Source organism: Tympanuchus pallidicinctus, unplaced genomic scaffold (genome assembly GCF_026119805.1).
Source record: "Tympanuchus pallidicinctus isolate F22 unplaced genomic scaffold, pur_lepc_1.0 scaffold8, whole genome shotgun sequence".
NCBI lineage: Eukaryota > Metazoa > Chordata > Aves > Galliformes > Phasianidae > Tympanuchus > Tympanuchus pallidicinctus.
In genome coordinates, this window is record NW_026294802.1 from 43693549 (window position 1) to 43719434 (window position 25886).

Below are 25886 nucleotides of genomic sequence, written 5' to 3' on the forward strand. Positions count from 1 at the left end.
GTTGCTGAGTGTGAGGTGCAGCTGTTCAGATGGAACCTATTTGATGCGTTTTGTTTTCACACTGACAAATAAGATCAGTCTAAACATGACAACTTCTTGAAGGCTGGTAGTGGAGTGAAAGAGGAGGGCTTGATGAAACATTGCAGTGACTGGGGAGAGGATAAGTATTGGACTATTCAAGTACTCAGCAACTGTGCGATCACTTATCACAGATCTACTGTCCTTATGGCTGATTTGGGCTTTACATAATCACCACAAAATGAACTAGAAGAGAAATTCAGCATCACAGGTGTGAAGCACAACTCCAATGGCTGCTTCTAACTGCAGGATCACAGTTTTTACTTCCTTGTTTTTTGTTTTTTTTTTTACCTCAACGTTATCAAAAGAAACTATGAAATATGAAATGTTGCAGGGGAGGACTCTGCTTTGCATTTTTCAGGTTTGAAGTATGTTGACTTTTGAGATTATAAAGACACAATTGCTTAAAACATAGATATATTCAGAGCCTCGTTTTCTAATTGGCAGCCACTTAAAGGTATAGGCATTGCCCACATATTTCCATAATACAGAATACCAAATTTTTGTTACCTATGGTGTTGGTTTTTTTTTCCCTGAAATGGAAATGACACATTGGAGTCAGAATATATCAGTTATAAAGCTGCCCTGGTCCCAAGTCGCTCCAAAAGACCATATTACACAGTTCTAACAAAGCTACCCTGTTTTCTCTATCTGTGCTCCTTTCACTTCTGTGCTATCTTTCCTGCTGCAGAAGAAGATCTCCAAAGGGCAGGTAGCTTGCAGGTCGAGCTGCTTTGTTGCACGGGCAGGCAGAGAGCTGTTTGCCTGCCTGATGTGCTTGTGCAGAAATCAACTAAAGCAAGTCTGCTGGGACTCCTGCAGTCCCTCCTGCTGGGACTGTTGTGCTGATGCACAGCGATCACTAGAGAGCAGCCAAAGTGCTTCCAGCTCCCAGGCTGGGACCTCAGAGCACCTCAGCACAGCGCAGCACAGCAGTCAGGTGACTTCCAAAGGAGCTCTGTGTGATGAAAACAAGAGGAATATGAGCAAGAACTAAAACATCACAGATGTCAAAGCACGGGTACCGCTCATCATTTTCCCACTGCTTGCCTTCCTCTCCCAGTCCTTGCCTCCAGCTCTGTGGTACTGAGTGTCTGTATCCATCTTTTTGATAGAACTTCTGGAAAAAAAAAAAAAAAAGATCTAACAGCAAAGTTGGGCCTTTAGGTGCAGTCTTACAACAAGAAAAGAAAAAAAGAAGTACAGAAGTGGTTGTGGGTTGGCCTCCAGCTAAGCATCCACATAGCTGCTCTCTCACCCCACTGCCACCATGGAACAGTGTGGGTTGGAAGGAACCTTAAAGACCATGCAGTGCCACCCATGCTGTGGGCAGGGCAGCTCCCACTAGATCAGGCTGCCCAAAGGCCCTCCGGCCTCGAGCACTCCAGGGATGGGGTGCAACACACGCAGGACAGCAGAGAAAAGGGGAAAAGCAGAAATGAGGGCCCAGGAAGAGGGAAATGCTGCAGCAGCAGCCACTCCTCACATCCCACTAGCAGGGCACAGCCCAGCCACTGTCCCTGCAACTTGTGATTCTGTGAAACCCCACCTTCTATGGCTGAGCAGGGTGATACAAGGCACAGAAGAGCAGCTGCCCCCCCCCCCCCCAACAACTCAGCTTGTGGCTGTGGGACAAGGTGAAGAGAAGAGAAGGCCTTGAGACTGCAAAAACACTGCAAGGAGCAGCCCACACACAGGGCTTATTGGGGCAGCTGAGCTGCAGAGCCAAAGCTGCACCACAGGGCTGCCAGGATGACAGTTAGTTAACCAGGTCCTGCCGAGGCCCTGTAAGAAAGTAAAATTCATTTTGATTTGGAAAACATTGCCTATGTAGAACCAGCTGTTAGGAAATAGCAAGAACCATCTCTTCAAAATAGAATAACTAATGGGTATTTTCAACTTAGTGATGCTGTATGATGTAACACAGGTGTACAGGTGTTAGATGTGAAGAATGCAACACAGTTAAGGCTCCTACAAAAGATGTGGGTATTTTTACTCTAAGTATTTTTACATCCACTGCCTCAAGCATCAGCCAGCTCTGGAAGGGTGAAGTGCAGTCTGGTATCTGTCTGTCTCCTAGTGACTCCTGATGGAGATCTTATAATGCTTCTTTCCCTTTTGACTCCAAGGCCTACTTTGAGCAGGGCTTAAAAATCAAATCCCGTATCTGCTGTCACTAGGCAGCCGAGTTCCTCCCTTTTCCCCCCTTTCCTTCTTAAATCTTTGGGATTAAAGAGGCATCGGTGTAGGTCTTACAGACAAGGAGCTCAGAGGTAAAGGTACCTACCTGCCCCACTGCTGGCATTGCTGGCAAAGCAGGAGGCAGCAGCTGTCACCATTCACTCCTCAGAAAACACTGCAAAAATATCCATGAGATTGCTGTGATCCCATCTGGCCAGCTGACACTGACCCAGCACTACTGCTTCTGCACAGAAGGCTGCTGAATGGCACTGTTAACAGGAAATGCCTCCCAGGAAACAACAGTCATGGACCAGGATATTAAAATTACATTTTGGATTTATTTTTTTTTTTTAATAAAAGAATTAAAGACAGCAGCATTTGTCTGAAGAGAAACAAACAAAAGCATTGCCAAGAGAACACTGATGGTCAAACATCAAGCAATCGTAGTTCTACAAGCTCAGGAAGCAGTGATGGTGAGATCTCAGTCACGAGAGGAGCCCACTGAATGTGAGGCTCCTGGTCCCCTGGGTGCCATCTGCTTTCAGGCAATGGCAGGTCAGGTTGTACAGGCAGAGGACCAAAGTGCAACCAAAGGGTTTCCAAAGAACACTGTTGGTGTTGAAAAGTCACAAGTTCATTCTGAGCCTAAAAGTCTTTTTATATAAGCAGAATATCTGGTCAGAAATAATTATTCTCAGGCCTAAGTACAGCACAGATGAGCTCTAAAAAAAAAAAACAAGCAGTGATTTTTGATTCAAATATTCAGACTCTCAAATGTTACAAGCCGTATTTCCTTCTCTCTGGAGAGCTGACCTAGAAGATTAAGTTAGCTAAGAACTGAGTTGAATTGTCCTTAACAAGCCACCACTCTCACACTGCTCCGGGAACAGAACAAAGCGACTATTGATGAGCTGAAACATTTACCTTTTGGAATGAAGGTGCTGGAAGATCACAAGATTCTATTTGGCTTGGTCACTTTTATTCCAATCCAGAGCATCAGTATTATTGCATGCACTGAGAAACCAAGCAGTTCAACGCCAACAGCTCAATCCTGGCAGAAACATGGGGAGCATACTCACAGTTGTGAGCTTGGGGTATTTATTAGACACAGCTTTAGGTGGCACACACCAAAGCAGCCACACGATGAATGTTCTCCAGTCATGACTTCAAGCCTTCCAGTCCTCTTGTACTTGATTCTCACTTAAGAATGCAATTAGTGGGAAATGTACCCCACATTTTCATTCTTCACTTTTACATCTGGCATCCCTTTTTAAGAATAAATTTGCTATTTCAAAGTATCTCCCTCTCTCTCTCCATGACTTTGGTGTTACAACGGCAAATCATTGTGCTTCTTTATCTGGAAATTCATTCAGTAGTTAATTCAACACCTCCTGTGTCCAAATACAGTGCTATAATCCCTGAGGTATGGTTTAAAATCATTACTACAGGCCACTTTGTTAAAGTCAACAGCTTAAGCAGAGCTCCACCACAACAGCGCTCCTTTCTGCCTCCCAAAATATAAATTGAGAAAAAATGAGCACACATCACTGTGAGCAACTTTTTTCTTTTTCCCTTCCTATTAATTCCTCCTGGCATAAGAGATCACTGGTTCTGCAAATTTGCCATGAGTTTGCTTGAGATGTCTTTCAACTGCCAGCACATCTCCCTGGCCATCCCCCCCGGCAGTCTTTACCCAACGCTGCCTTGCAGTAAGAGTTTCCATGAGATGGTTTCAGAAGTCCCCAAGTTCAGTGAAGGGTAATGTCTGATGACAGACACTTCAGCAGTCAAACTCCTACAGAAATGGATTTCTTCAACCAGCTGCACCAACAAGTATTACAGAATCACAGACTTGTAGGGGCTGGAAGGGATCATTCACTCCAGCCCCCACATTATTGCTGCCTTCTTCAAGGCACATCCTCTTGCAAATGCACCATTCTGCTCCAGACTGGACAAACACTTCTTCACATTTACCCTTTTCAGTAAGGACTCTGAGATGTCACAGGAGGTGCCGTGTTTGTCAGATTCTTATTTGCCAGACATTACTTAGCATCAGCTTCTCTAAGTCAAAGGCAAGGCAGAATTCATGTCTGCATTCAAAACACCTCCTGTTTGCTGTGGCAGCAAGAACAAACTGATACTGCTAATAGCAGAACTGGACAAGCAGCAGCTCAGCTTTCTCATGATTTGAGGAAGACCTAGAAGAGCTCATTTCAACCTGAGCTAATACCTGTCCTGTACAGGGGCAAAGAGTGTTTCCTAAACAGCTCATAAACTCACAGTGGAAGACAGTGGCCTCCTTGGAAAAGAGAAACCTTTGTACTACGTCAGACTTGCACAAGGATATGTGAGCCAGAGCCCTTTAGAAGCAAGTTCAGAAAGCTCAGTCAAACCCTTAACTTGGGACCTTCTTTCATTTTTGCTGACATGGCAAGAGAAGAAACAGATTTTCCCCTAAAATCTCCAATGAAACCCACTGAAATACTATCAATGCATTTTCAAGCAAGTCAGCTCCCATCCTCCTCTAGAATTTTTTACACAGTGCTCAAACAGTGCATTCCTTAAACAGCACCTTCCTCTCCTTACAGTGTGAAAACTCTCAACAGCCACAGAAGCAGAGTAAGATGCACAAGACCACAGTGGGAATGGGAGCATCTCACTGAGCACTGTGAGCAGGCATCCCAGCTGCGAGCTTCTCTCAAGAACAACTGTGGTAAGAGTACACAAATCAACAGAAGGAACCTGTGTTTGGGTACTGGTGCAGTTGGTGCTCATTCAGGCAACTGAATTTGCCGGAGTCGACTTACAACTGGCTTACAAACTGCACTCATGGCTTTTGTAAATATCTGCATTCATGTATACTGTATGTAAACACTGAATCTGAAATGACTTCACCACCAAGGTTTCCACGTGCAAATATACAGTCTCCCTTCATTCTGCTCCTTATGTATTATTTATAATAAAACACAAAAAAGAACAAAACCCACGCGTTTGTTCGTTCCCCCCCCTCAAACCCCTGCCTGCAGACTCCCTGAAAATGAAGATTAAATATCAACCTAAAGGTTCACAATAAATGAATTAACTGAATCATGGCTTAAAACAAGCATCGCTGAATCTATTCCTCCATTAAAGAGGACTAGAAATCCCTGCACAGAAAAAGCAGCAAATAGATGTTAGAAGTACTATTAGTTAAGACATCAGACAAAAACAGATCAGATTCCTGACTTGATACTTTTGTCTTCACATAACAACTCCATTTGGATGTTCAAAAGTCAGTGTGTCTCAACAGAAAATACTGCAATGTGATATGAATAAAGGAAAGGCTTTCAGTCTCAAAACACACCAAAAAACAATCTGTACAGACTGCCCAGCGTTATCAGCTTGTTCCAAGGATCCAAGACTGCTCTAAATTAAGCACAGCTGAAGACTGTTGTAGATGCATCCAAATGTAGGGTTGTTTCAATAACTTAATAGCACTTTGATGAAGGCCTTGCTCAATTCTTCACTGCTGAAGGAGGATCACAGTCTTCAGTTTACAGCAAAAAATAAAACAAGGCAGTTACGAAGATCATGTAACACAGAGCTCTGAAGCCCAGAGTGGAGGTTTACTGCAATATGGTAGCCTGCTTCTGGTTGCTTGAGCACAAGCAGCTGCTGCAGAGGCAGTTTCCTCCTCTATCTCTGTGCAATCTTCTGTTTCTTGGAATGGATTTTCCAGGAGTTTCAATACATTTCTCACCTACAGAAAAAACCACAGTATGGTTACTACAGTTAAGAAAGACAAAATGATGTAGAAAAGAACCTCAAACTAAGTGATGATTGAACATGCTGTTCTTAATACGCAAACTCCAGGCAAGCCAAATAGGAAATAGATGAAAAATATCTACAGAAATGAGCCAAAAACTGTAAAGTAATTTGTATCTGCATGGAACACGAGCTCAGATAACTTAAAATGCAGGTCTTGTACCCAAATCCTTTTGACATATTTCTCAGAATACATTACTTGACCCTTATTCTGAATGCAACAATCTGCATGCTGAACTCCACAGATGAAAGCCAGGAATTTTTAATAATACCATATAGCACAGCAAAGACCAGGTGGAAGTTAAACCCCAACTTCAAGACAGTGAAGTGTCTTAAGATTCAGACTCAGATTTTCAGTTCCTCTCTTTGTTCAGCAGTCATTAAAACCACAGCTCACTCAAAAACAGGACAAGCATTCCAAACAGGAAATTCCCAATCCCTTTACTTAAAAAACAGCCAGAAAGAAGCTCATCTGGCATCGAGTTAAAGAGCAGCAGCACTATGCATCCATGCAAACCTGTACAGCTCTTCAGCAGCAATCTTACCTCTGAGAAATCCCCATTTTCAGCTGCTTCTATGGCATTCTGGGCGATATAATTTCTCAAGATGTACTTTGGATTGTTGGAGTTCATAACCTTCACACGTTCAGTATTCCATGCATCACCATCACTGATGTTTTCTACTTCTTTGTGTAAACGGACTCTGAAATTAAGCGTGCAGAAACGAGTTTGCTTCCAGATGTAGAAGCCGATGTGATTCTTGTCTAAAGACTGCAGCTGATGTCCGTCATGCACTGCTCTGTGAAAACCTTCACATTCAGAACTTAGCTTTTAAATATTTCTGTGCTTGTTTATTGGTGGAATTGTTTCACATTCTGATGAAAGGGATGCAGTACAGCTGCAGCTGTTTGATCTGTCAGCAGGAATGCCTGCTAGGACTCTCAGACCCACTGTTAAAAGAGATGCCAGCCAGCCAGGTGAGGAAACAAGTCCTGACCTAGGCCACAGAGCAGAAACAACTAACATTCCACAGGACATTTCTGTACTGACAGCCTCCCATTAACAGAACTCGTACACACTGGTGAACGCTCTCAGCTGCCTGCACCTCACCTCCAGCCCTCAACCTACAGACTTTGACACATCATTCTCAAAGTGCAGAGCAAACATACTGCTATGGACACTGATAAACCTCACCTGTATTTCTCCAGCCATTCTGTCCAGTGTCTTTTATTTCTGCTGAGTAAATCAGCTGCTGTCAACTGCTGCAGTTTAGAGAATTGTTCAATGCGTTCTAATTCTTTATTTATACTAGCTTTTGTTCCAATGAGTGCAAACAGCTGAGGATTAGACTGAGCCAACATCAGCATCATTGACAGCTGTCTGGGAACAGTGGGAAAAAAAACACATTAGACATTAAAGTTGCAAGGCCTATTTTTGCAACCAAGAAGTGAAAACATTCACAATAAATTATGATTCCACTGTAGAAATTAAATACCAGTGTTTATAATTCACAAAACAAACATATATATATATTACATATACATATATAATACAAAATATATAAAAATATATATATTATATAAAAATATATATAAAACAGACTTCACATATTTTACTAACGAAGGGGGGGAGGAACAGTGTGTTTAATCTGCATTCCTGTGACACACAAAGTGTAGACAGTAGAGTTTCAGAACTACCAATTGGATTTAGATGCAAAATCTCATCAAAACACCCTACTTTGAGAGGAGTATGGCACAAGGAACTTCACCCTACTTCAGCACCAGAACAACAGAGAATCTACACATTTTTAAAATGCATTTTCTAACATTCATACTGTAACAACATTAAAAACAATTATTCAACACCTACTCTTCTCAGCAGTACTAAAAGCAAACTCTATGGGTTGATTAGGACTGTATCTTTTTACATTAGACAGTGTTAGCTGGTAATGTGGAAGAGCTTCACTGTATTTTGGCTATGATGCTCACCTTTTTTTTTCTGGATTCGTAACTAAACAAGCAAACTAAAGAGCCAAGAGTCCAAGTTGCAGAATATTAAAACGCTCCACTTATTTTCCTATGAATGCATTCACAAACAAAAACCATCTCTCCCCAGCACCAGACAACTAATTATATCAAAACCGTGTTTTCCTACTTTCAGTAGGCAGAGATAAGCTATGTGCTTTCATTTATTTCAGTTACACTAAGTATTATCCCAAGTTATATCACAGCATTGGAATCTGATCAGTTATGCACTCAGTTTAATGTGCTGCTGTGCCCCCACTCCAAAGCTTTACTCCACATCACAGTGATTTATAGCGACCTTCCACATTCCTCTCTAAGCCTAAACGTAACACAAACATGAGTGCCTTCAATTTTGAAGCAGCTGAAGCCTGGAGCTTAATTAAAGCAGCAGTGCCTACCAACTTATTTACTTCTCCTTTTAGTCGCTTCAGTTTTAGCGATGGGACATAAGATGGGACATGATCAATGATCACTGCCAGCAATCTTGGAGAAACATCAAACTTAGGTGAGCAAGCTGATACCAACCAGTTCTTCTGCCCAACTCCCAGCTCACGAGCTGGTAACTGTGATATCGACACACAGAGCAAGAGGAAGAATTTGGCAGGTTGCATTCATGGATTGTTTGTGAAAGAGGGAGAGGAAAAGCCCTACCCAAAATACACCCAACTTGTAATTTTTCCCATCCCATCTGTGAGATGCTAGGATTAAAAACAACAACAACAACAAAACAAAGTCATGGATCAAACAACACCCCTGTTTTCCACTGCTCCAAAAAAGTGGAAAACTGCTCTACTTTCATAAATCACTTTTATAAATCAGCAGGTGAACAAAAATTACCATTTTACCACATTCAGAGCAGCTGAGCTACAGAACAGGAATGGCACCAACCAGGTTGCAGAGCCTGAAGCGTGCATTTCACCTACACTCAGCTCACAGTACTGGTGGCTAGAAGTGATTAGCCAACAGTATCTAGGACAGAAAACTGACAAGACACAGGAAGTGTTGTTTAAATCTATTACGTCTATAAAATATTACTGCATTACTCCACTATCTGACATTCTGTCCTTGGCTCAGTAGCAGGGAATGTGAGGAAGAAGAAAGGAGGAAGACAGAAATCCTGACAAGTGCAGCCCAAGAGCCACCCTCTGCAAGTCCCTGCTGAGCATTTAACAGTCACAAACTATACAAGAATTTCCACTGCTGTAGACTGTGATACATGTGCTTAGCAGTGAAATTTCCAACTGTGATATTACTAGCTTTGTAATACACAGCAGGCTGAATTTATTACAGTAAAGGTGAAACTAAAAGCACTGGCCAAGGCATTTAAGGAAAGAGCAGCATTACCTTGGATCCATCTGAGGTCTGAAAGCAACTCTCAGTTCTTCCACTGAAGCACACTGACTCATAAGCTTTTCTAAGAAATCTTCCAGTCCTGAAGGATCAGTATCTACTGAGAATGAACTCAGCAAGTAGAAAATATTTGTGAAGTCTCCACCTGAAAAAATGATTTTTATGGGTAATGGAACTAAGAAATCAGTAGGAAGAACAGGTCCCACAGTCCCCTCCTAACCCTCCTGCCCTCAGAGCAGCGTGGCACCCCCTCAGCAAGAGTGCAATGCAACACAGGGTGCCATGTAAAAAAGCAACAACTGCCACACAATTCACACAAATCCAGTTCTCCCTCAGTCTTCTGCTCTCTCAGATGACAGAGTAGTTGCGCCAGGCCTCTTTATTGTAAGGTGAGGATGAAAATGATGGCTTGGTGTAACTGTAAGGTACTCACAGTCTACCTGTGTTCTTCACCAACCTGTGAGATGCATGGTTTCAAGCAGTTCAGACACCAGCTTACTATCTTCTTCTAATTCCAACTGAATTAGGCCCAGTTTCTTCCTCATCTTCTGCAAATAATGTTTTTCAAATTCTGCATCATATTCTTCCTCCAGGATGAGCTCACTTATTTCCAAGGGCAGCTCTGGGACTAAGGCTTCAGCAAGCTTCCCTAGATTCCACTTGCAAATCTCTGGCTGTTTGTTGTAAGCATAGCGCCCTGTGTTATCGGAGCCATTGCAGATGTGCTCAGGGTCATATCTACAGGAGAACAAACAGCATTCTGTTTGTTATCTGGACACCAATACCATGTGAAGCTCTGTGGGAGTCTAAAACACAGCTGGAAGGGAACGGTTCTCCTTGTTTCGATTCTCTTCCAAAAGCTGTCTGGTCAGGTGTTTTCCTGCCCTCCCAGTCACTGAGGAGCTCCACAAGCTGCCAGAGCAGTATAACATTTAGAGAAGTTATGAATATAGTTTTATGTAAAAGCTGAACAGAGGAATTACATGACAACCAAGCCTAACTTAACCTACTTTGCTACAGAGAAGGTTTGTAAGTCTACTTGACAGCTAAGATATTAAAGCAATAGTGAACAACATCAGGACAGCTTTACACAGATAATACATAAGCACGTTTTGAATAATGCCCATAAGCTCCACTGACCTGTCCATAAATCCAAAAGGGCCGTAGTCAATAGTTAATCCAACTATGCTCATGTTATCTGTATTCAGCACACCATGGCAGAAGCCAACACACTGCCACTCAGCAACCAATCTTGCTGTCCGTTTTGTTATCTAAAAGAGAAGAGAATTTTGTTTTTCAACACAGTGTTTGACAATTCATACAATTCCAAGCATTTGCTAGGTTGAATGGATTTTTCTATTGCTCTGATGGGAGCAGACTGTGGCAGCACACCATGTATACAAGTATCTTGCAGACACCTGGCCTCTTTCCTCCTTTTATTAACTGCCTAGTTCCTTAATTTCCCATTTGTTCTCCCTTTCTTCTTTCCATGCTCAAAAAAATGAGTTGTACAGCTTCCAAACATGCCAAAGACAGAACACTGAAATACAGTTAAACCATCTGACATCATGGTTAAATGCTTTCCTAGTCCATTCTGTTTTTCACTGTTTATTTGAAAGAACCATTAGCTACAGGCAGGAGAAAAAAGCAAAAATCTGAGGAATAAAAGGAAGAAACAAATACTAAGTAAACCAGAAAGCTGACTTTGTGTACAGGAGTGATTTACAAAAAGGTAAGTGGATTAGACAAAGATGGTTCCCTCCTTACAAGCTTCAGCATTGACGAGCACTTACCCCAATCTGCCAGGAGCAGAAAAAAGCCAGAAGTTCACCTTTTAGATATAAGATATCCCAAGAATGGCACCTTTATTTAAATTTCATGCTTCACTGAATGCATGTTTCACCAGAGTTTGTCAGTTATTTAACTGTTACCTCTGTGGAACCCTCAACTGTCACCACTGCACGCACCCATGCATTTGTAAAATCACAGCATGTGATTTTACAACAGGTCCAGTTATTTAATTTAGCCTATCTGTCAAATGCAACTACAAAATCTAAAATTCAGGAAGCTAATCTGGCTTTTAAATAAATCTCTGTATTTCTAAATGCTTCACTGAACTGACATAAATTAATTGATGTAACCATTAGCTAAAGCTTTTGAATCAAACTGTTTATCTTCCCTATAGCTAGCAATGTGCTGAAATTTAAAGTGACTGCTCTCTCCAGGATGTGGTGCATTTATTAAGGATTAAAAAATGATCTCATTAACAGAGGTAATTTTAGTTTCTTCCATTTGTCTTCACGTTCTCTTCCACTTTTCTCTGTTAAAGTCAGATGAGGAAGAAAAACAAGAGAATGCTTATCCTGGGATAATCTGCCAGGTAGAAAAGGCTGTAGATGAAAGTTGGAACAAAAGCTTTTGGTTTACCTTGAGATCCCAGGCTTCTACTCTTTCCAATATCCTCACTGCCAGTACTCTACACACTGTTCCTGAATTCTGCTTCACAGGGCAGTTGGAAGTAAGAGCTCCAAGTCGCTACGCGTGCACAGAACTGATAGCAAGAAAGAAAGGGAGACACACCTTGCGAGATGGTTCTGTGCCAGGAAGATGGGAAAAATAAGGAAAGAAGAACAGAACTTCCAGCAGTTAAGCAACTCACAACCGCTGGATTCTTCGTGTGACTGTATGATGCTCTGCCAATGCTCTGGTAAAAAATACATCCAGCCAACAAGAACACCTGAAAGCAATTAAAGCTTGGATGCAGCTCAAAGGTGGGTATCTTGATTAGAAAGAGACAGCTTTCTTTTTACTTCAACCTTCGAGTCTTTTTAACCAGATTTTTCTACTGCTAGCCATACTAGAAAACAAGTGTGATATATACAAACAAGAGCACTCTATTAGAAACATGCTCATGGAAGAGCAACTACAATTTTTAAAATATTTTAAGCAAATGCAGATATTTGTGTTTATTTTCTCATCAGTACTGTGAAATGCAGTCGCTTGTACCTTTTTCCTCCCTTTCCTCCACAGGGCAACAAGATAAAAGTACATCAGAGCAGAGCTGGGAGCATTTCCTTCCTACTCAAAAAGACAGAAGTGGTTGGGTTGGTAAATGAGGCAGGACTGGGGTGCTGTTCAGATAGAGATGGCTATGGTAAACTTCCACCAAGGAGACTAAACATGGAAGTACAATGCTAGCACAGATATGCAGCAAGGACAGACCTGGACTGGAGAAGCACAACAAAAATGACAAAAACAGGGCAGTAAGGAAAGCATAGCAGAACGGGGGGTAGAAATCAGTAGTAACTGTATCAGGAAAAGAAGTCAAAGGCAGAAAGAGGCAGGAGTGGCTCGTGGAGACTGAGATGGGAGGGGAGCAAGGGGAAAAACAATCTTTGTTCACACACTCCCCTGCAAAGATCCTCAGGTTCCATATTTTTTCTGACACAAGAAAGTGAAGGCGCTATCGACTACAGAGCTGTACAAACCCACAGCTGGTGGGGAGCTGCAGTCACTGCCGGCTCCATTAATTCACACGTGAAAGGTCTGTTAGTGAAGCTCACCTCTGCAGCACCTAATGGTGAACTGAACTACCACTTGCTTTTCAAAAATGAATTACTGCAAGTATGCATAAACAAGTATCAGCATCGAGTCTGAACATCAGGTGATTCAAATCAGAATCTTTATTACAGTACTCTGCTAATTCCAAGTTGGATCCTTTCTGAAGGGTAGCACTACTGCATACGAAACTCCAAATTGCAAACAGAAGTTTCTTATTTCCCTACCTCAAATTCTTTCTTTTGCTTGCTGAAATAAAGGAATATAATGGAAATTCAGTGTCAAGAATTACAGTATCAACAGTGAGGAAAAGGGTAATTGGGAAGGTGAAGTTCAGATACCAATTAACTAATTAACTAAGCAACACTTTTCTTCAGAGAGATACACAGCAATGCTACCTTTACTGATGTTGTAATTCAACTTTTATAACTCTCCTGCAATAATTGCTGATGTCTGAACTTACCCAGTAACTAAAAATGGCTCAAAACTGCCTCTGAGAAATCATCCAGCCCCTCCTCTGGGCCACTACAGAATCACCTACCACTACATCACTACGATATGTTTATCTTGATGTTACCATTCCCCAAGCTGAAGGTTTTGTTACCTCTTTGGGAAAATTGTTTCATTGTTTGGCTGCCTTTAAATACTTGAATTCTAAAGTTAAAGTGATTTGTAGTCAACATTCCTGTTCATAGTGTGGAAAATAAAGAGAGAGACAGCAACTTAGCTGTTTTCAATGCTTTAGAAGACGAAACCTTGTAAATGCTACCTCAGCATCATTTACCCACTGCTTGACAGATAGGGCCAGAATTCACCCTTGCACTCTAGAACACCTTCAGTAAAGTAAAAGAAGTTTTGGGAAGCTCGCTGAGAGACAAGAAATCGTGCTGTGCTAAGGTAAATGATGAACTGTTTTCATTAGTTCAATCAGTGTCAGCACTGCTTTTATCAGTAGCACGGTCAGGTTGTGGTTGGAGTTGATGATCTTGAAGCTCTTTTCCAACCTGAGCAATTCTATGATTCCATGAATAAGCAGCTCTATCGAGAGCGTCTTCTCCAAAGAAAACGCAGCTGAAGCAATATTAAGTGACTGCAGTTCTTCCAGACGACTGGTACAAATTTATGAAGAGAAACTGATGTTCCTTACCTCCCTGAAGAACGCGGCATTCCTCTGAATGCTGTTGTCTGCATGAGCCTCCTGGATTTCCGGGTAGAAAGTGCCGATCACGTAATCCAGCATCTGCATTCGAATATCGTTCCGGTTAACGCTGGGACCTTTGCGTCCTGTGTATTCATCAGGAGGTTTGAAAATTTCAAAGGAACCAAATCTGTTTGAAAATAACAAAAACGTGGCTTAGAATTACTTGTTACTACTATCTGATCACATTAACTTCCTCCAGCGTTACCAGTAGGGAAAGGATTTGTTGGTGCAATACCATCTTTTGAGTTTAACACCAGTCCTTCAACCAACTGTGAGCAGAAAACTGTGACTGTGCTGAAGCTGCTGAAACTCAGTGACTCAACGGAAGGAAGCACATACATCCACACAAGACAGATCAATATTTAAAATACTGGACTTGACATCACGTTTAAGATATATTTTCCCATATGCACATGCACATAAACATACATTCTTTATGTCTCACATTTTCTTAACATGCATTTTCTTCTAAGGCAACATTATCTTCCCCAAACTCCTGTTTTGCACTGGAGCAGGAACTTCGTGTGCTTTTCAGGCAAGGAAAGTACCACCCTCAGGCTTTTAGAGGGCAACCCAAACCTCAAGAGTATCATTATAACAACTTTGGAACCAGGTGTGGAGCCAATTCTACTAACAAAAAAAAATAAAATAAAATAAATAAAATCACACGCAAGCATAAAAATTAAAAACTTATTTTGATATCTGCAGAACTTTCTATCCCAGTGGTACTCTGAGTTGGTGTCTATCTCCCCATGGGCAAGATGCTGCCTTACCTCACCCCATGGCCTACCACAGCAGCTTCCTAACACACAGCCTGGCAAATGAGTTCCAAGATTCCAGAACAAGACCCAAGCAAATGCTGCTGTTATCAAAATATGCTTAAAACGATCTTTTTGTGTCCAGTTTTAAATGAATAACAGTAAAAAAGAGAAGTGGGCTTCTTCCTACCTTATAAATGTAGGCGCAATCCTCAGAACAACTGTACACCTTTCTTTTTTTGGATTTCCATCATAAAATACGTCACGAACAACTTCCGAGTCAGATGTCACACAGGTTCCAGCCCTCGTTGTTGGAATTCCAAGGTGGAACATGGCCTCGCTGCACAGGAACTCCCGTATGCTTGACCTCAGGACCTTCCGACCATCGGCTTGCCTGCAGCAGAGACACAGACAGGTCGTAAGCCTTCTGACTGCACGGGAAGGGATTGCTGCCTCCTCCTTAGCAGAGGGAAGCAAGGGCTGAGAAGTGAAGTGCTGTGCTGAAAATCACAGGGCAACACAGGGGCAGATTCGAGCTGGCCAGGCCTCTGGGTTTCTGGTGGAGCTCAGAATGAGTGGCCACAACACATGTGCAGTGAAGCTCACATGCAATGGAAGTCAAATCTAAAGGCCACGTAGTCCAACTCTCTGCCACGGGCAGGCTGCCACCCACCAACTCAGGGCCCCATCCTGCCTGGTCTGGGATGCCTCCAGGGATGGGGCACCCACAGCTTCTGTGGGCAGCTGTGCCAGTGCCTCACCACTGAAGAATTTCTGCCTAACATCTAACTTAAATTTCTTCTCTTTTAGTTTAAAGCCATTTCCTCTTACCCTCTGACTGTGTAAAAAGTTGCTGCCCTTCCTGCTTATAAAAGCTCTCTGAGTACCAGAAGACCACAATGAGATCTCTTTTTAACTCCAATAAGCTTTGAAAATTAATACTTTTGTAACATTTAACCAACACAGTACAAAGACTACACAGTCCTCCAAGCTGCACACAAGTGGGTTTGTAACTGTCCACGGTACGGGAAGAACACCATGGCAGTAACCAAAATAACCAGTAACACATGCAATAAGTCTATTTTGCGGTCCATTCTGTACCAGAAAAACGGCTACTGGGCCTCCCCCAGGTCTCAGCTGTACACGCTGAAGCGCTGTGAAGTTCAGGCAGAACGGAAACAGAACTCTCAAGAAACACGAGGATGAAATCACACAGGCGTTCGGACAGCACACGCTCCGAGACCTTGCCCAGCCCAGGCTGGAGCCGGGGCAGCGCCAGCAGCGCAGTGAGCAGCAGCACGGCCAAGCCAGCGGCGCTCCCCCCACCCGGCCCCGTCCCGCCGCCCCGTACCGGGAGAAGGGGGTGATCCCGGCGCCCTTCAGCTGCAGCTCCCAACGGGCGCCGCGCGGGCCGCGCACCTCGCCCAGGTAGATGGCGGCGCCGTCGCCCAGCTGCCCCGCGAAGCTGCCGAACTGGTGCCCGCAGTAGCAGTGCGCCGCGGGCTCCGAGCCGGGCAGCAGTCGGTTCCCGCTGAAGTACAGGGCGGCCTCCGCCTCCCGCTCGGCCTCGAGGCCGCCGGCCTCCAGCCCCAGCAGCGCCAGCGCCGGCAGCGACGCGGCCACGAGCCGCGGGTTGCGCAGCGGGGTGGGCCGCACCCGGGCGAAGCAGGCGCCGGGCACGGCCCGCGGAGCGCCGTCCTCGGAAGGGTCGACGGGCAGCGAGCGCAGCGCCAGGTTGTCGAAGCGCAGCGCGCTCAGCCAGCCACCCCCCTCCGCCCCCTCGGGGCTGCCCGGCCGCGATGGAGGACCCGCGGGGCGCTGCATGGCGGCGCGGAGGACGCGCGGCGAAGGCACCGAGCGGCGGCGCAACGCCGCGGCCATCCGCCCGCCCCCGAGGAGGCCCCGCCCGCCGCGCGGCTCGGCACGGCCGCGGGGAACGGAGCCCTGCGGGCGGCCGGGGAGCGGTGCGCGCGGGGCTGGCGGCGGCGAGTTGGGGCCAATGGGCGGCTGCACAGCGGGGGTGGGCCGGCCTGCCGGCGGCGCCTAGGTCACCCGGAGAAATAAAAGCCGGAGCCCGGCGCTGGAAGGACTGCCGGGACGGGAAGATGCGCGAGCGGGAGGAGGAGCGCTGGGGGCGGTGAGTGTCTGCGCGGCGCTGCCGCTCGGTGAGCGCGGGTTCGTCGCGGTGTTTCAGTCGGGGCTCCGCTCCTGCCGGCACAGCGCCGAGCCGCCGCGGCGCGATGTCGTGGCTGACGCGGGCGGGGAAGTCCAAGGAGAAAGAGGAGCCAGAGTGTTCCGTGGGGCGGGAGGAGAGGGGGCTGCTGGTGCAGGTCATGCTGGAGCACGGTGGGGATCCCTGGGATTATAAAGCTGTCGGCCAGGATCCCACCCTGAAAGCCGCCGAGAGGCACTGGGTGAACTACGTCTCCACGTATCACCCCAAGGGAGACAAGAAGTGCTCGGCCCTGCAGTGGCTGCTCTTCGACCTGGCCAGCGTCCTCCAGGCTGCGGTGGAGGAGAAGGAGCAGTGCGCGAAGAACCTGCAGAACAGCTTGCAGGTGGCGCACAACGAGATCCTGGCGCTGCGCTGTGACAACGCGCTGCTGGGCGAGCAGCTGCGGAGGGCCAGGGAGGAGCTCAGGGCTGAGAGCGCAGAGAACGCCCGGCTGAGAAGGAAGGTGCAGTGCCTGAGCAGGCTGCTGGGGAAGGGGCTGGATCAGAGGAAAGTGGCGGCTCTGAGCGAGGGAGACGGGGAGCCGGGGCTGCGGGACGGGGATGTCTGGGACGTGGAGATCCAAGAGAACTCCGCTGTGCAAGGTGGGGTTGCTGTGGGTGCCAGGAAAACGAAACTGGCAGAGCGAGAGGGAAGCGCAGGAACGGGGGATAGAGATGTGTCAAAAAAAGAGAAAGTCTGGAAGAAAAACAAGGAGGGCTGGCCCATGTGGGTAAACCGCATTTGGAGCTTAGAACAGCGCACTCCCTTCACGCACGAGGCGGCAAAGCGGGTGGTCACGGCCATAGGGCTGCCGTGGCCGAAGGTGGGGGCCATCATCAGAGCCTTGCCGCCCGATGAAGCCTTGGGAGGAGAAATCTTAAGGCTGGTGATTAGAAATCTAGGGGAATATGAGCCCCTCAAGGATAACATGGAAGGGGCGCCCTGGAGAGATATCCAGGAGGCGGCGGCGTACGTGTGTGGGAATGTGGTGCTGCGGGCACTAAAGCAGCAGGAGAAACCCGTGAGCTCCGATTTTGACATTCTGGGCATGAATGTGGAGCAGGGGGATGTCGGGGTGCTGGCCTGCCGTGCTCCCGAGGCACACAGGGGGTTCTTCATCAGCCTGGGTTCCACGCTGATTGGCCGTCCCCTCCAAGAGTGCATGGCCACCCTGGAGAACCTGGGCACCCTGGTGGGGGCGGAGGGGAAAGAGAAGGCGAAGAAGGAAGCAGCGAGGGTGAGGACGTACATCCCTAGGGGGATAATTTGGAGATACTTGATAAATCAGGGAGTAAATGAAGGAGAGCTAGATAGTCAGCCCACAGGAGTTCTGCTCGCCAAAATGAAGAAAATCCTTCAGGAAAAAGGGATGAAACAAGAGGAGATTTGGGAAAAACTAAAGCAGATGAAGCCATTGCCTCCTCTTCCTACCCCAAAGAGAAAACAATATCCGTTACAGAAGGACCTTAAAGATTAGGGGTCCCAGCCCCGGTGTCAATGGGATTAACCTCCACCACGCTTACTTGATATCTGGAAGAAGGAACTGCCTGGAAGCGCAGTGTCTGCTGAATGGCAGTGAGAAGTTACACATTCGTTCTCAGTTGATATGGGATTAAAAGCAACATTATTAGATTATGAGGGGGTCTGGGATAAATCAGTATTGGGAGTATTAGGGGGAAAAGAAGTAGAAGCACACATGTGCATGGGGGAAGATGAAGTGAATGGGCAGATAATGCTGGTGAAGGGGTAAGGAGGGCAGATATTTTAGGAAGGCGTTTCCTGTCCCAGTTCAGGGTAGATCTGTCCATACGAAAGCTACATTTGTTGTTGCTTCAAAAAATGAAAATATGAGGGGAGTCTCCAAGTCAGTGAAATGCTGGTATAAAAGTGAAGTGAAAGCAAGAAGTGTCCCAGTTTCAGCAAGGCAGAGCTGACTTTCTTCAGGGCGTGTGGTGTGGTGCTGTGTTTTGGCTTCAGGAGAAATACAGTGTTGATAGTGCACTGATGTTTTTGCTGTTGCTGAGTGGTGCTGCACAGAGCCAAGGACATTTCATCTTTTGGTACTGTCCTGCTAGCAAGGGGGCTGGGAGTTACAGAAGCGAGGAGGAGACAGAACCAGAGCAGCTGACCTACACTGGCTAAAGGGATAACTCATAGCATATGGCATCATGTTGGACAACAGAGCTGGGGAGAGCTGCTCAGGGGAGCAGCTGCTGCTAAGGGATGGGTTGGGCATTAGTCAGCGAATGGTAAGCAGTCACCTGGTGTATCACTTGTGCGTGTGTATCTGTATATAATTTTTGTTTCTGTTAATTTCTATTTCTTTTCTTAGTGAATTGTTTTTATCTTAACCCAGGAGCTATACTTTATTTTTTTTCCCCAGTTCTCTCCCTCATCCCACAGTGAGCAAACAGCTGCCTGCTAGATTAAACCACAACACAGATAGTAAAGAGAGACTGTGAGGTAATTCCATGTGATGACCCTGTCACCCAGAACTGCCGCAGTGCACAGAGGGGTCATGAGGAGGCTCGGGGGTACAAGAAAGGCTTTAAGGAATGGGACTTAGAACTCCTACATTCACGATTCCTGGCTGAATCCAGGAATATGGACTATGTTGATGGTGGAAATTTCTTGCAGTGAACAGTCTGCTTTGGGTTATGCCTTTCATCCCTGAGAACAGACACGATTTGAGCAGTGGTAAATTGATTATGCAGGCCCTTTAAAGAGACTAAAGGATATCAACTTAATAGAATTATAGAATTTTTTGGGTTGGAAGGGACCTTTAAGATCATCTACTTCCAACTTCCCTGCTATAGGCAGGGACACCTCCCTCTAGACCATGTTGCTCAAACCCTATCCAGCCTGGCCTCAAATGCTTCCATGGAGGGAGCATCCACAGCCTCTTCTGGGCAACCTGTTCCAGTGTCTCACCACTGTCACAGTAAAGAACTTCTTTCTGATACCTAGTCTAAATCTATCCTCCAAGCCATTCTGCTTCCCAGAATTCGGATACATATTCATTCCATTTCTGAGAACCCATAGCATGTGGTCCCTCCCCCTCGTGCATGTGTAGTGAGTTGTGGGCGTCTCCTCCTTGTGGTCATGGGATGAAGAATAACAGTCTTCCTCATGAAGGCTTGTAGTCTTCCTTGCTGTAAACTCTTGATCCTGCAAGAGGGGCAGCCCCTGATCCAGTTCTAACTTCTCTTAGGGACATCTTGCCACTTACCAAATGTCTTCAAGCTATTCTCAAAACTTTTATCTTTGTCCTCCACCTCCCGATTGTTCTAATCCCAGCTTGTTGCAATCTTCATTCTTTTAGCAGTCTGCACATCTGTTTCTGTGAACCATCTTTTACTCTTCAATTCTCTGCCAAGCATGTATTTGCACATGGGATTGCCTTCATGCAGGTGCAGAGCCTTGCACTTGTTTGTTGCCATTGACAGAACAAGATGGGTGGAGAGGCAGAGGCAGTCTGTGAGGCTGCTGCTAATACCACTGTTTAATGTTCACGTGAAATATTGAACAGATTTGACTCTGTTCATAATTGATTCAGATAAAGGAAGCCACATGACAGATGGACCAGCTCAGAAATTTCTTAAAGGCATGGAGCTACATTGATTAACTCTTATTTCCTACTGTTCACAGTCCTTCAGCTGTTAGCTGCATCAGGGTGAGACTGAAGGTAATTGACGAAGTAAGAGGACTGACCTGGAACGAAGCAATCCTGGTTTTGTGTGAGCGAAGAACATATGAGGTACCAGTGATAGCTGCTGAGAGCTATGCCTGAATATGGCCATGGCCAGAAAACTCTCTGGCCCAACTTAAAGGTTGGGTTAAAAGCTATTTGTTATTAAGGAAGAAAAGGAAGAAAAAATAATAATAAAAATACAATAGACAAATACAATTGTCATTGCTGTATACAGGTACAATGCAATTGCTCAGCTAGTCATCAGGAGCTGATGCCAAGCCAGTTCCTGAGCAGTGGCTGCCTCCCCTGGTGAGCTTCCCACGGCTTTATACTTTTTTATGTGATATGCGGGGGGAAAGCATCTGGGCAGTGGAGGACTGCTGAAACTGCTGATCCTCCCATGGTACTGCTCACCAATGAGATGCCCATGTCTTGTTTTGCAGGTTCTATGGGTAAAGATAGAAACCAAAGTACAATGTGGGTCATTTGCTCTGCTCTGTTGTGAATGCTCTGCCTTGCCTCTTGCCTCTTGATCTAGATGTTGTTTTTTTCTGACACCTAACTCCAAGTAAGCAGACAAAAGACATTGAATTGAATTACTTTCCATTATTTTTGGTCTGATTTTTGGGTGGTGCTGTGTGGAGCCAAGAGTTGGACTGGATAATCCTTATGGGTCCCTTCCAACTTGGGATATTCTATGATCACATACTATTGAATATCCTGTTAGTTAATTTAAGAAGCTTTAAGACTGGAAAAGACCACTAAGCTCATCTAGTCCAACCATCAACCCATCACCACCACGCCCACTAAACCATGTCCCTCAGTGATGTACTGTGTAGAAAGGCCATAACAGATATAGCTGCTTTAAGCCAGTCTGTCTTCCAAAAATTTTGCCAACATGTCCAGGTCTGTCAATCTTTTGTAGATTGAATCATAGAATCGTAGAATCGCAAGGTTGGAAACTACCTGCAAGATCATCTAGTCCAACCACCCTCCCATTCCTATCAGTACCACAAGCTACTAAACCATATCTCATAGCTCCTCATCCAGGCGCCTCTTGCACACTGCCAGGGATGGCGACTCCACCACCTCCCTGGGCAGCCATTCCAGTGCCTGACCACCCTCTGAGAGAAAAAGTTTCCTAATATCTAACCTAAACCTCCTCTGGTATAACTTCTGGCCGTTTTCTCAGGTCCTACTATTTGCCTGGAAGAAGAGGTCAGACCCTTTTTCATCACAACCTCCCTTCAGGAAGTTGTACAGTGCAATGAGGTCTCCCCTGAGCCTCCTCTTCTCCAGACTGAACAATCCCAGCTCCCTCAGCTGCTCCTCATAAGACTTGTGCTCCAGACCCCTCACCAGTTTGGTTGCCCTTCTCTGGACACGTTCCAGGGCCTCAATGTCTTTCTTGTAGTGAGGGGCCCAAAACTGAACACAGTACTTGAGGTGCAGCCTCACCAGTGCTGAGTACAGGGGGATGATCACCTCCCTGCTCCTGCTGGCCACACCATTCCTAATGCAGGCCAGGATGCTGTTGGCCCTCTTGGCCACCTGGGCACACTGTCGGCTCATGTTCAGCTGAGCATCAACCAACACCCCCAGGTTCCTTTCCTCTTCACGCTCATCCAGCCACTCATCCCTAAGCCTGTAGCGCTGCATGGGGTTGTTGTGGCCAAAGTGCAGTGTTGTAACCTTCACCCGTTCGTTTTCCCTGGGAGACCGCAGCTTGGCCAATTACTGAGGTGACACCAATATGGTGAACAGCAAAATGGTGCTTTAATGGAACACACGCGTGCTTATATATGGAAAGGCGGAGGGCCTAACGCGTTACAACCCGAAGATGGCGCAAGCGCCTAATACAACATCTCCCCCTCCCCATGCCAAAAGAAACCTTGCCCCGTTACAATACGCAATGTGCTAAACCTAAACAACATGTATTTTAGAATTTATCCTGCATTCTACGATATTCCAATTGCGTGTAGATCATTTTCTCAGTCATTTGTTGTATACAACCTTGCAAACATCGAAAGATACATGGCAAGCACAGCATTAGTCCCAAAAATATAAGAAGCCCTATTACTAATGCTTTAAGTAACTGCTTAAGCCATGGCCCAATCCCACCAAACAAATTCTCCAACCAATTTCCGAAGGGATCTTCCTGTATTCCGATCTTTTTCGTATGTTCCTTTAGCAGTTGTAACTTCTTATGTAGCGATTCACTGTGATCGCTTAAATTGAAACAACACATCCCTTCAAAGTCGTTGCATCCATGACCCTGTGCCAGGAGTAGGAAGTCGATCGCCGCTCTATTCTGGAGCACAGCATGCCTAAGGCTATCAACGTCCATGAGTAGTTCGCTTAGGAGCGCAGAAGTCATGTTGGCCTGTTTCATGGACCAACAAGCTAGTCTTTCTGTGTCCTTAAGCGCTTGAGCCGCGGCTACTCCCGGAGCCAGGATGGATGCAAATATTCATGCAGTTGGTCCCCAAAGGTGTACCTCGTCACCGCAGTCTGATCCTAGGGTGTGAATACTTTGCTTTTTCCGAGTCCCTTTACTCATGTCCCTGACCAATTATATATATGCTTATATATGGAAAGGGGGAGGGCCTAACGCATTACAACCCGAAGATGGTGCAACCAACACCCCCAGGTCCCTTTCCTCTTCACACTCATCCACCCACTCATCCCTAAGCCTGCATGGGGTTGTTGTGGCCAAAGTGCAGAACCCGGCACTTAGCCTTGTTAAACCTCATCCCATTCACCTCAGCCCAGCGATCCAGCTTATCTAGATCCCTCTGCAGGGCCTCCCTGCCCTCAGGCAGATCGGCACCACCTCCCAACTTGTTGTCATCTGCAAACTTACTAAATATATACTCAATCCCTTCATCTAAGTCGTCAATGAAGATATTAAACAGGATGGGCCCCAGCACCGACCCCTGGGGGACACCACTTGAAACAGGTCTCCAGGTAGACTTCACTCCATTGACCACCACCCGTTGAGCACGGCCCTCCAGCCAGTTCCTTATCCAACGGAGGGTAAAACTGTCCAAGCCACGGGCAGCCAGTTTCCGCAGAAGGATACTGTGAGAGACCATGTCAAAGGCTTTGCTGAAGTCTAGGTAGACTACATCAACTGCCTTTCCCTCATCTACCAGTCTGGTCACCCAGTCGTAGAAGGAGATGAGGTTGGTCAAACACGACCTGCCTTTCATGAACCCATGGTGGCTGGGCCTGATCCCGTGGACAAGCTGTGTGATCTCTCCCAGAAGGATTTGTTCCATGGCCTTCCCTGGCACTGATGTCAGGCTGACAGGCCTGTAGTTCCCCGGATCCTCCTTACGGCCCTTCTTGTAGATGGGAGTCACATCAGCAAGCCTCCAATCCTCTGGAACCTCTCCAGTCAACCAGGAGCGCTGGTAGATAGCCGAGAGCAGCTTAGCGATCACCCCCGCCAACTCCCTCAGCACCCTAGGATGAAGCCCATCCGGTCCCATGGACTTGTGACTGTCCAGATGGAGGAGCTCTCTAACTGTCTCCACCTCGATCTCCGGGGAGACGTGCTGCATGTCAGCCCAGATATCCAGAACAGGGCAAAAGATAGCTGGTCTGACTATTAAAGGCAGATGTAAAGAAGGCGTTGAGGACCTCAGCCTTCTCTTTGTCATCTGTGGTCACATTCCCCGCCGCATCAATTAAAGGACAGAGATTATCCTTGGTTTTTCTCTTGCCATTGATATATTTGTAAAAGGATTTCTTATTCTGCTTTACTGCAGTGGCCAATCTAAGTTCAAGATGGGCTTTCGCCTTCCGGACTTCCTCGCTGCATACCTTAGCTACTCCCTTGTAATCTCCCCTAGTAGCCTGTCCCTTCTTCCACAGGACATAGACTCTCTTTTTCTTCCTGAGTCTTGACAGTAATTCCCGGCTCATCCACACCAGTCTTCTCCCCCTATGGCTCGCCCTACGGTATTCAGGGACAGCCTGTTTTTGTGCCTTTAAGATTTCCACCTTGAGGAGCGTCCAGGCTTCCTGGACCCCTTTATCCTTAAGGAGCGACTCCCAAAGGACCCGTGCTACAAGCGTCCTGAGCAGGTCAAAGTCCGCCCTCTTGAAGTTCAAGATAGCAGTTTTGGTAGTCACCCTTCTGACATCTCCAAGAATAGAGAACTCTACAATTTCATGGCCGCTCTGCCCTAGACAGTCTCCAACCTTCACATCACCTACCAGTCCTTCTCTGTTAGCAAAGAGCAGGTCAAGCAGGGCACCACCCCTGGTAGGCTCTCATACCAGCTGTGTAAGGAAGCTATCTTCCACTGTCAACGGTTTACGGGCTGGTTCGGCCCAGTTCCGTGACCAGCGGGGCAGAGGGATCTGCAGATCCGTGCCTCCGGAAAAGGGAAACAGGGGACCCCAAAATAATTGAAAACAACAGCAATAATCTGAGGTGGAACAAACTGATTTACTAAATATAGTATTAGCAAAGTACAATGAGAGAGAGAGAGTGTGTCTGAATGGTAGATAGGCCTCACCACAATGCTGAGGTGAGAAGTGCAGTCCAGTTGAGTGAATGAAGAAAAGCAGACGGCAAAGCGCAGGCGAAGAATAAGGAATCAGGTGACCCTGCACAGAGTTCTGTCTCCTCGCTGACCACCAAGCCTCCTGGGGAAATGTAGTTCTTCTCCTTCGGACAGGCACCTGTAACTTCAGCATCAGCAGTCAAACCCCCGGTGCATTACATGATGTAATGGTGTGGAATACTGATAACCAAAAATCATAAAACCATGACATCCACACACTCTAGAAACCTCTTGGACTGCTTCCTTTGAGCCATATTGTATTTCCAACATCTATCAGGGAAGTTGAAATCCCCCACAAGAACGAGTGCTGGCGGTCGCATGACTTCTGCAAGCTACTCATAGAACGCCTCGTCCATCTCCTCATCCTGATTCGGCGGTCTATAACAGACCCCAGCTATGATGTCTCCCCTACAGGCCTTCCCCCGATCCTCACCCATAGACACTCCACTT

The 25886-nt window shown here is 46.1% G+C and overlaps 2 protein-coding genes across 3 annotated transcripts; one reads left to right on the plus strand and one right to left on the minus strand.

The window, feature by feature from the left end:
- Positions 1 to 2577: 2577 nt before the first annotated feature.
- Positions 2578 to 16834, minus strand: SELENOO (selenoprotein O). Its single transcript, XM_052667782.1, has 9 exons — positions 16305 to 16834; positions 15144 to 15347; positions 14142 to 14322; positions 10577 to 10707; positions 9894 to 10174; positions 9431 to 9581; positions 7257 to 7442; positions 6609 to 6765; positions 2578 to 5998 (listed from the first exon to the last, which is right to left on the minus strand). The coding sequence occupies exons 1-9, from the start codon at positions 16832 to 16834 to the stop codon at positions 5819 to 5821; spliced, it is 2001 nt and encodes a 666-aa protein (XP_052523742.1). The 3' UTR covers positions 2578 to 5818.
- A 263-nt stretch (positions 16835 to 17097) lies between these two features.
- Positions 17098 to 23604, plus strand: LOC128073903 (uncharacterized). 2 transcript variants are annotated; one of them, XM_052669206.1, is made up of 2 exons: positions 17098 to 19631; positions 20817 to 23604. In XM_052669206.1, the coding sequence occupies exon 1, from the start codon at positions 17194 to 17196 to the stop codon at positions 18643 to 18645; it is 1452 nt and encodes a 483-aa protein (XP_052525166.1). In that variant the 5' UTR covers positions 17098 to 17193; the 3' UTR covers positions 18646 to 19631; positions 20817 to 23604. The 2 variants fall into 2 exon arrangements, with proteins under 2 accessions (XP_052525166.1, XP_052525167.1); XM_052669207.1 differs by having other exon boundaries at positions 17098 to 19417.
- The last annotated feature ends 2282 nt before the right edge of the window (positions 23605 to 25886 follow it).

What these genes read in the sequence shown, in the direction of transcription:
- LOC128073903 (XM_052669206.1), top strand. Translation starts at nt 17,194, where the DNA reads ATGTCGTGGCTGACGCGGGCGGGGAAGTCCAAGGAGAAAGAGGAGCCA.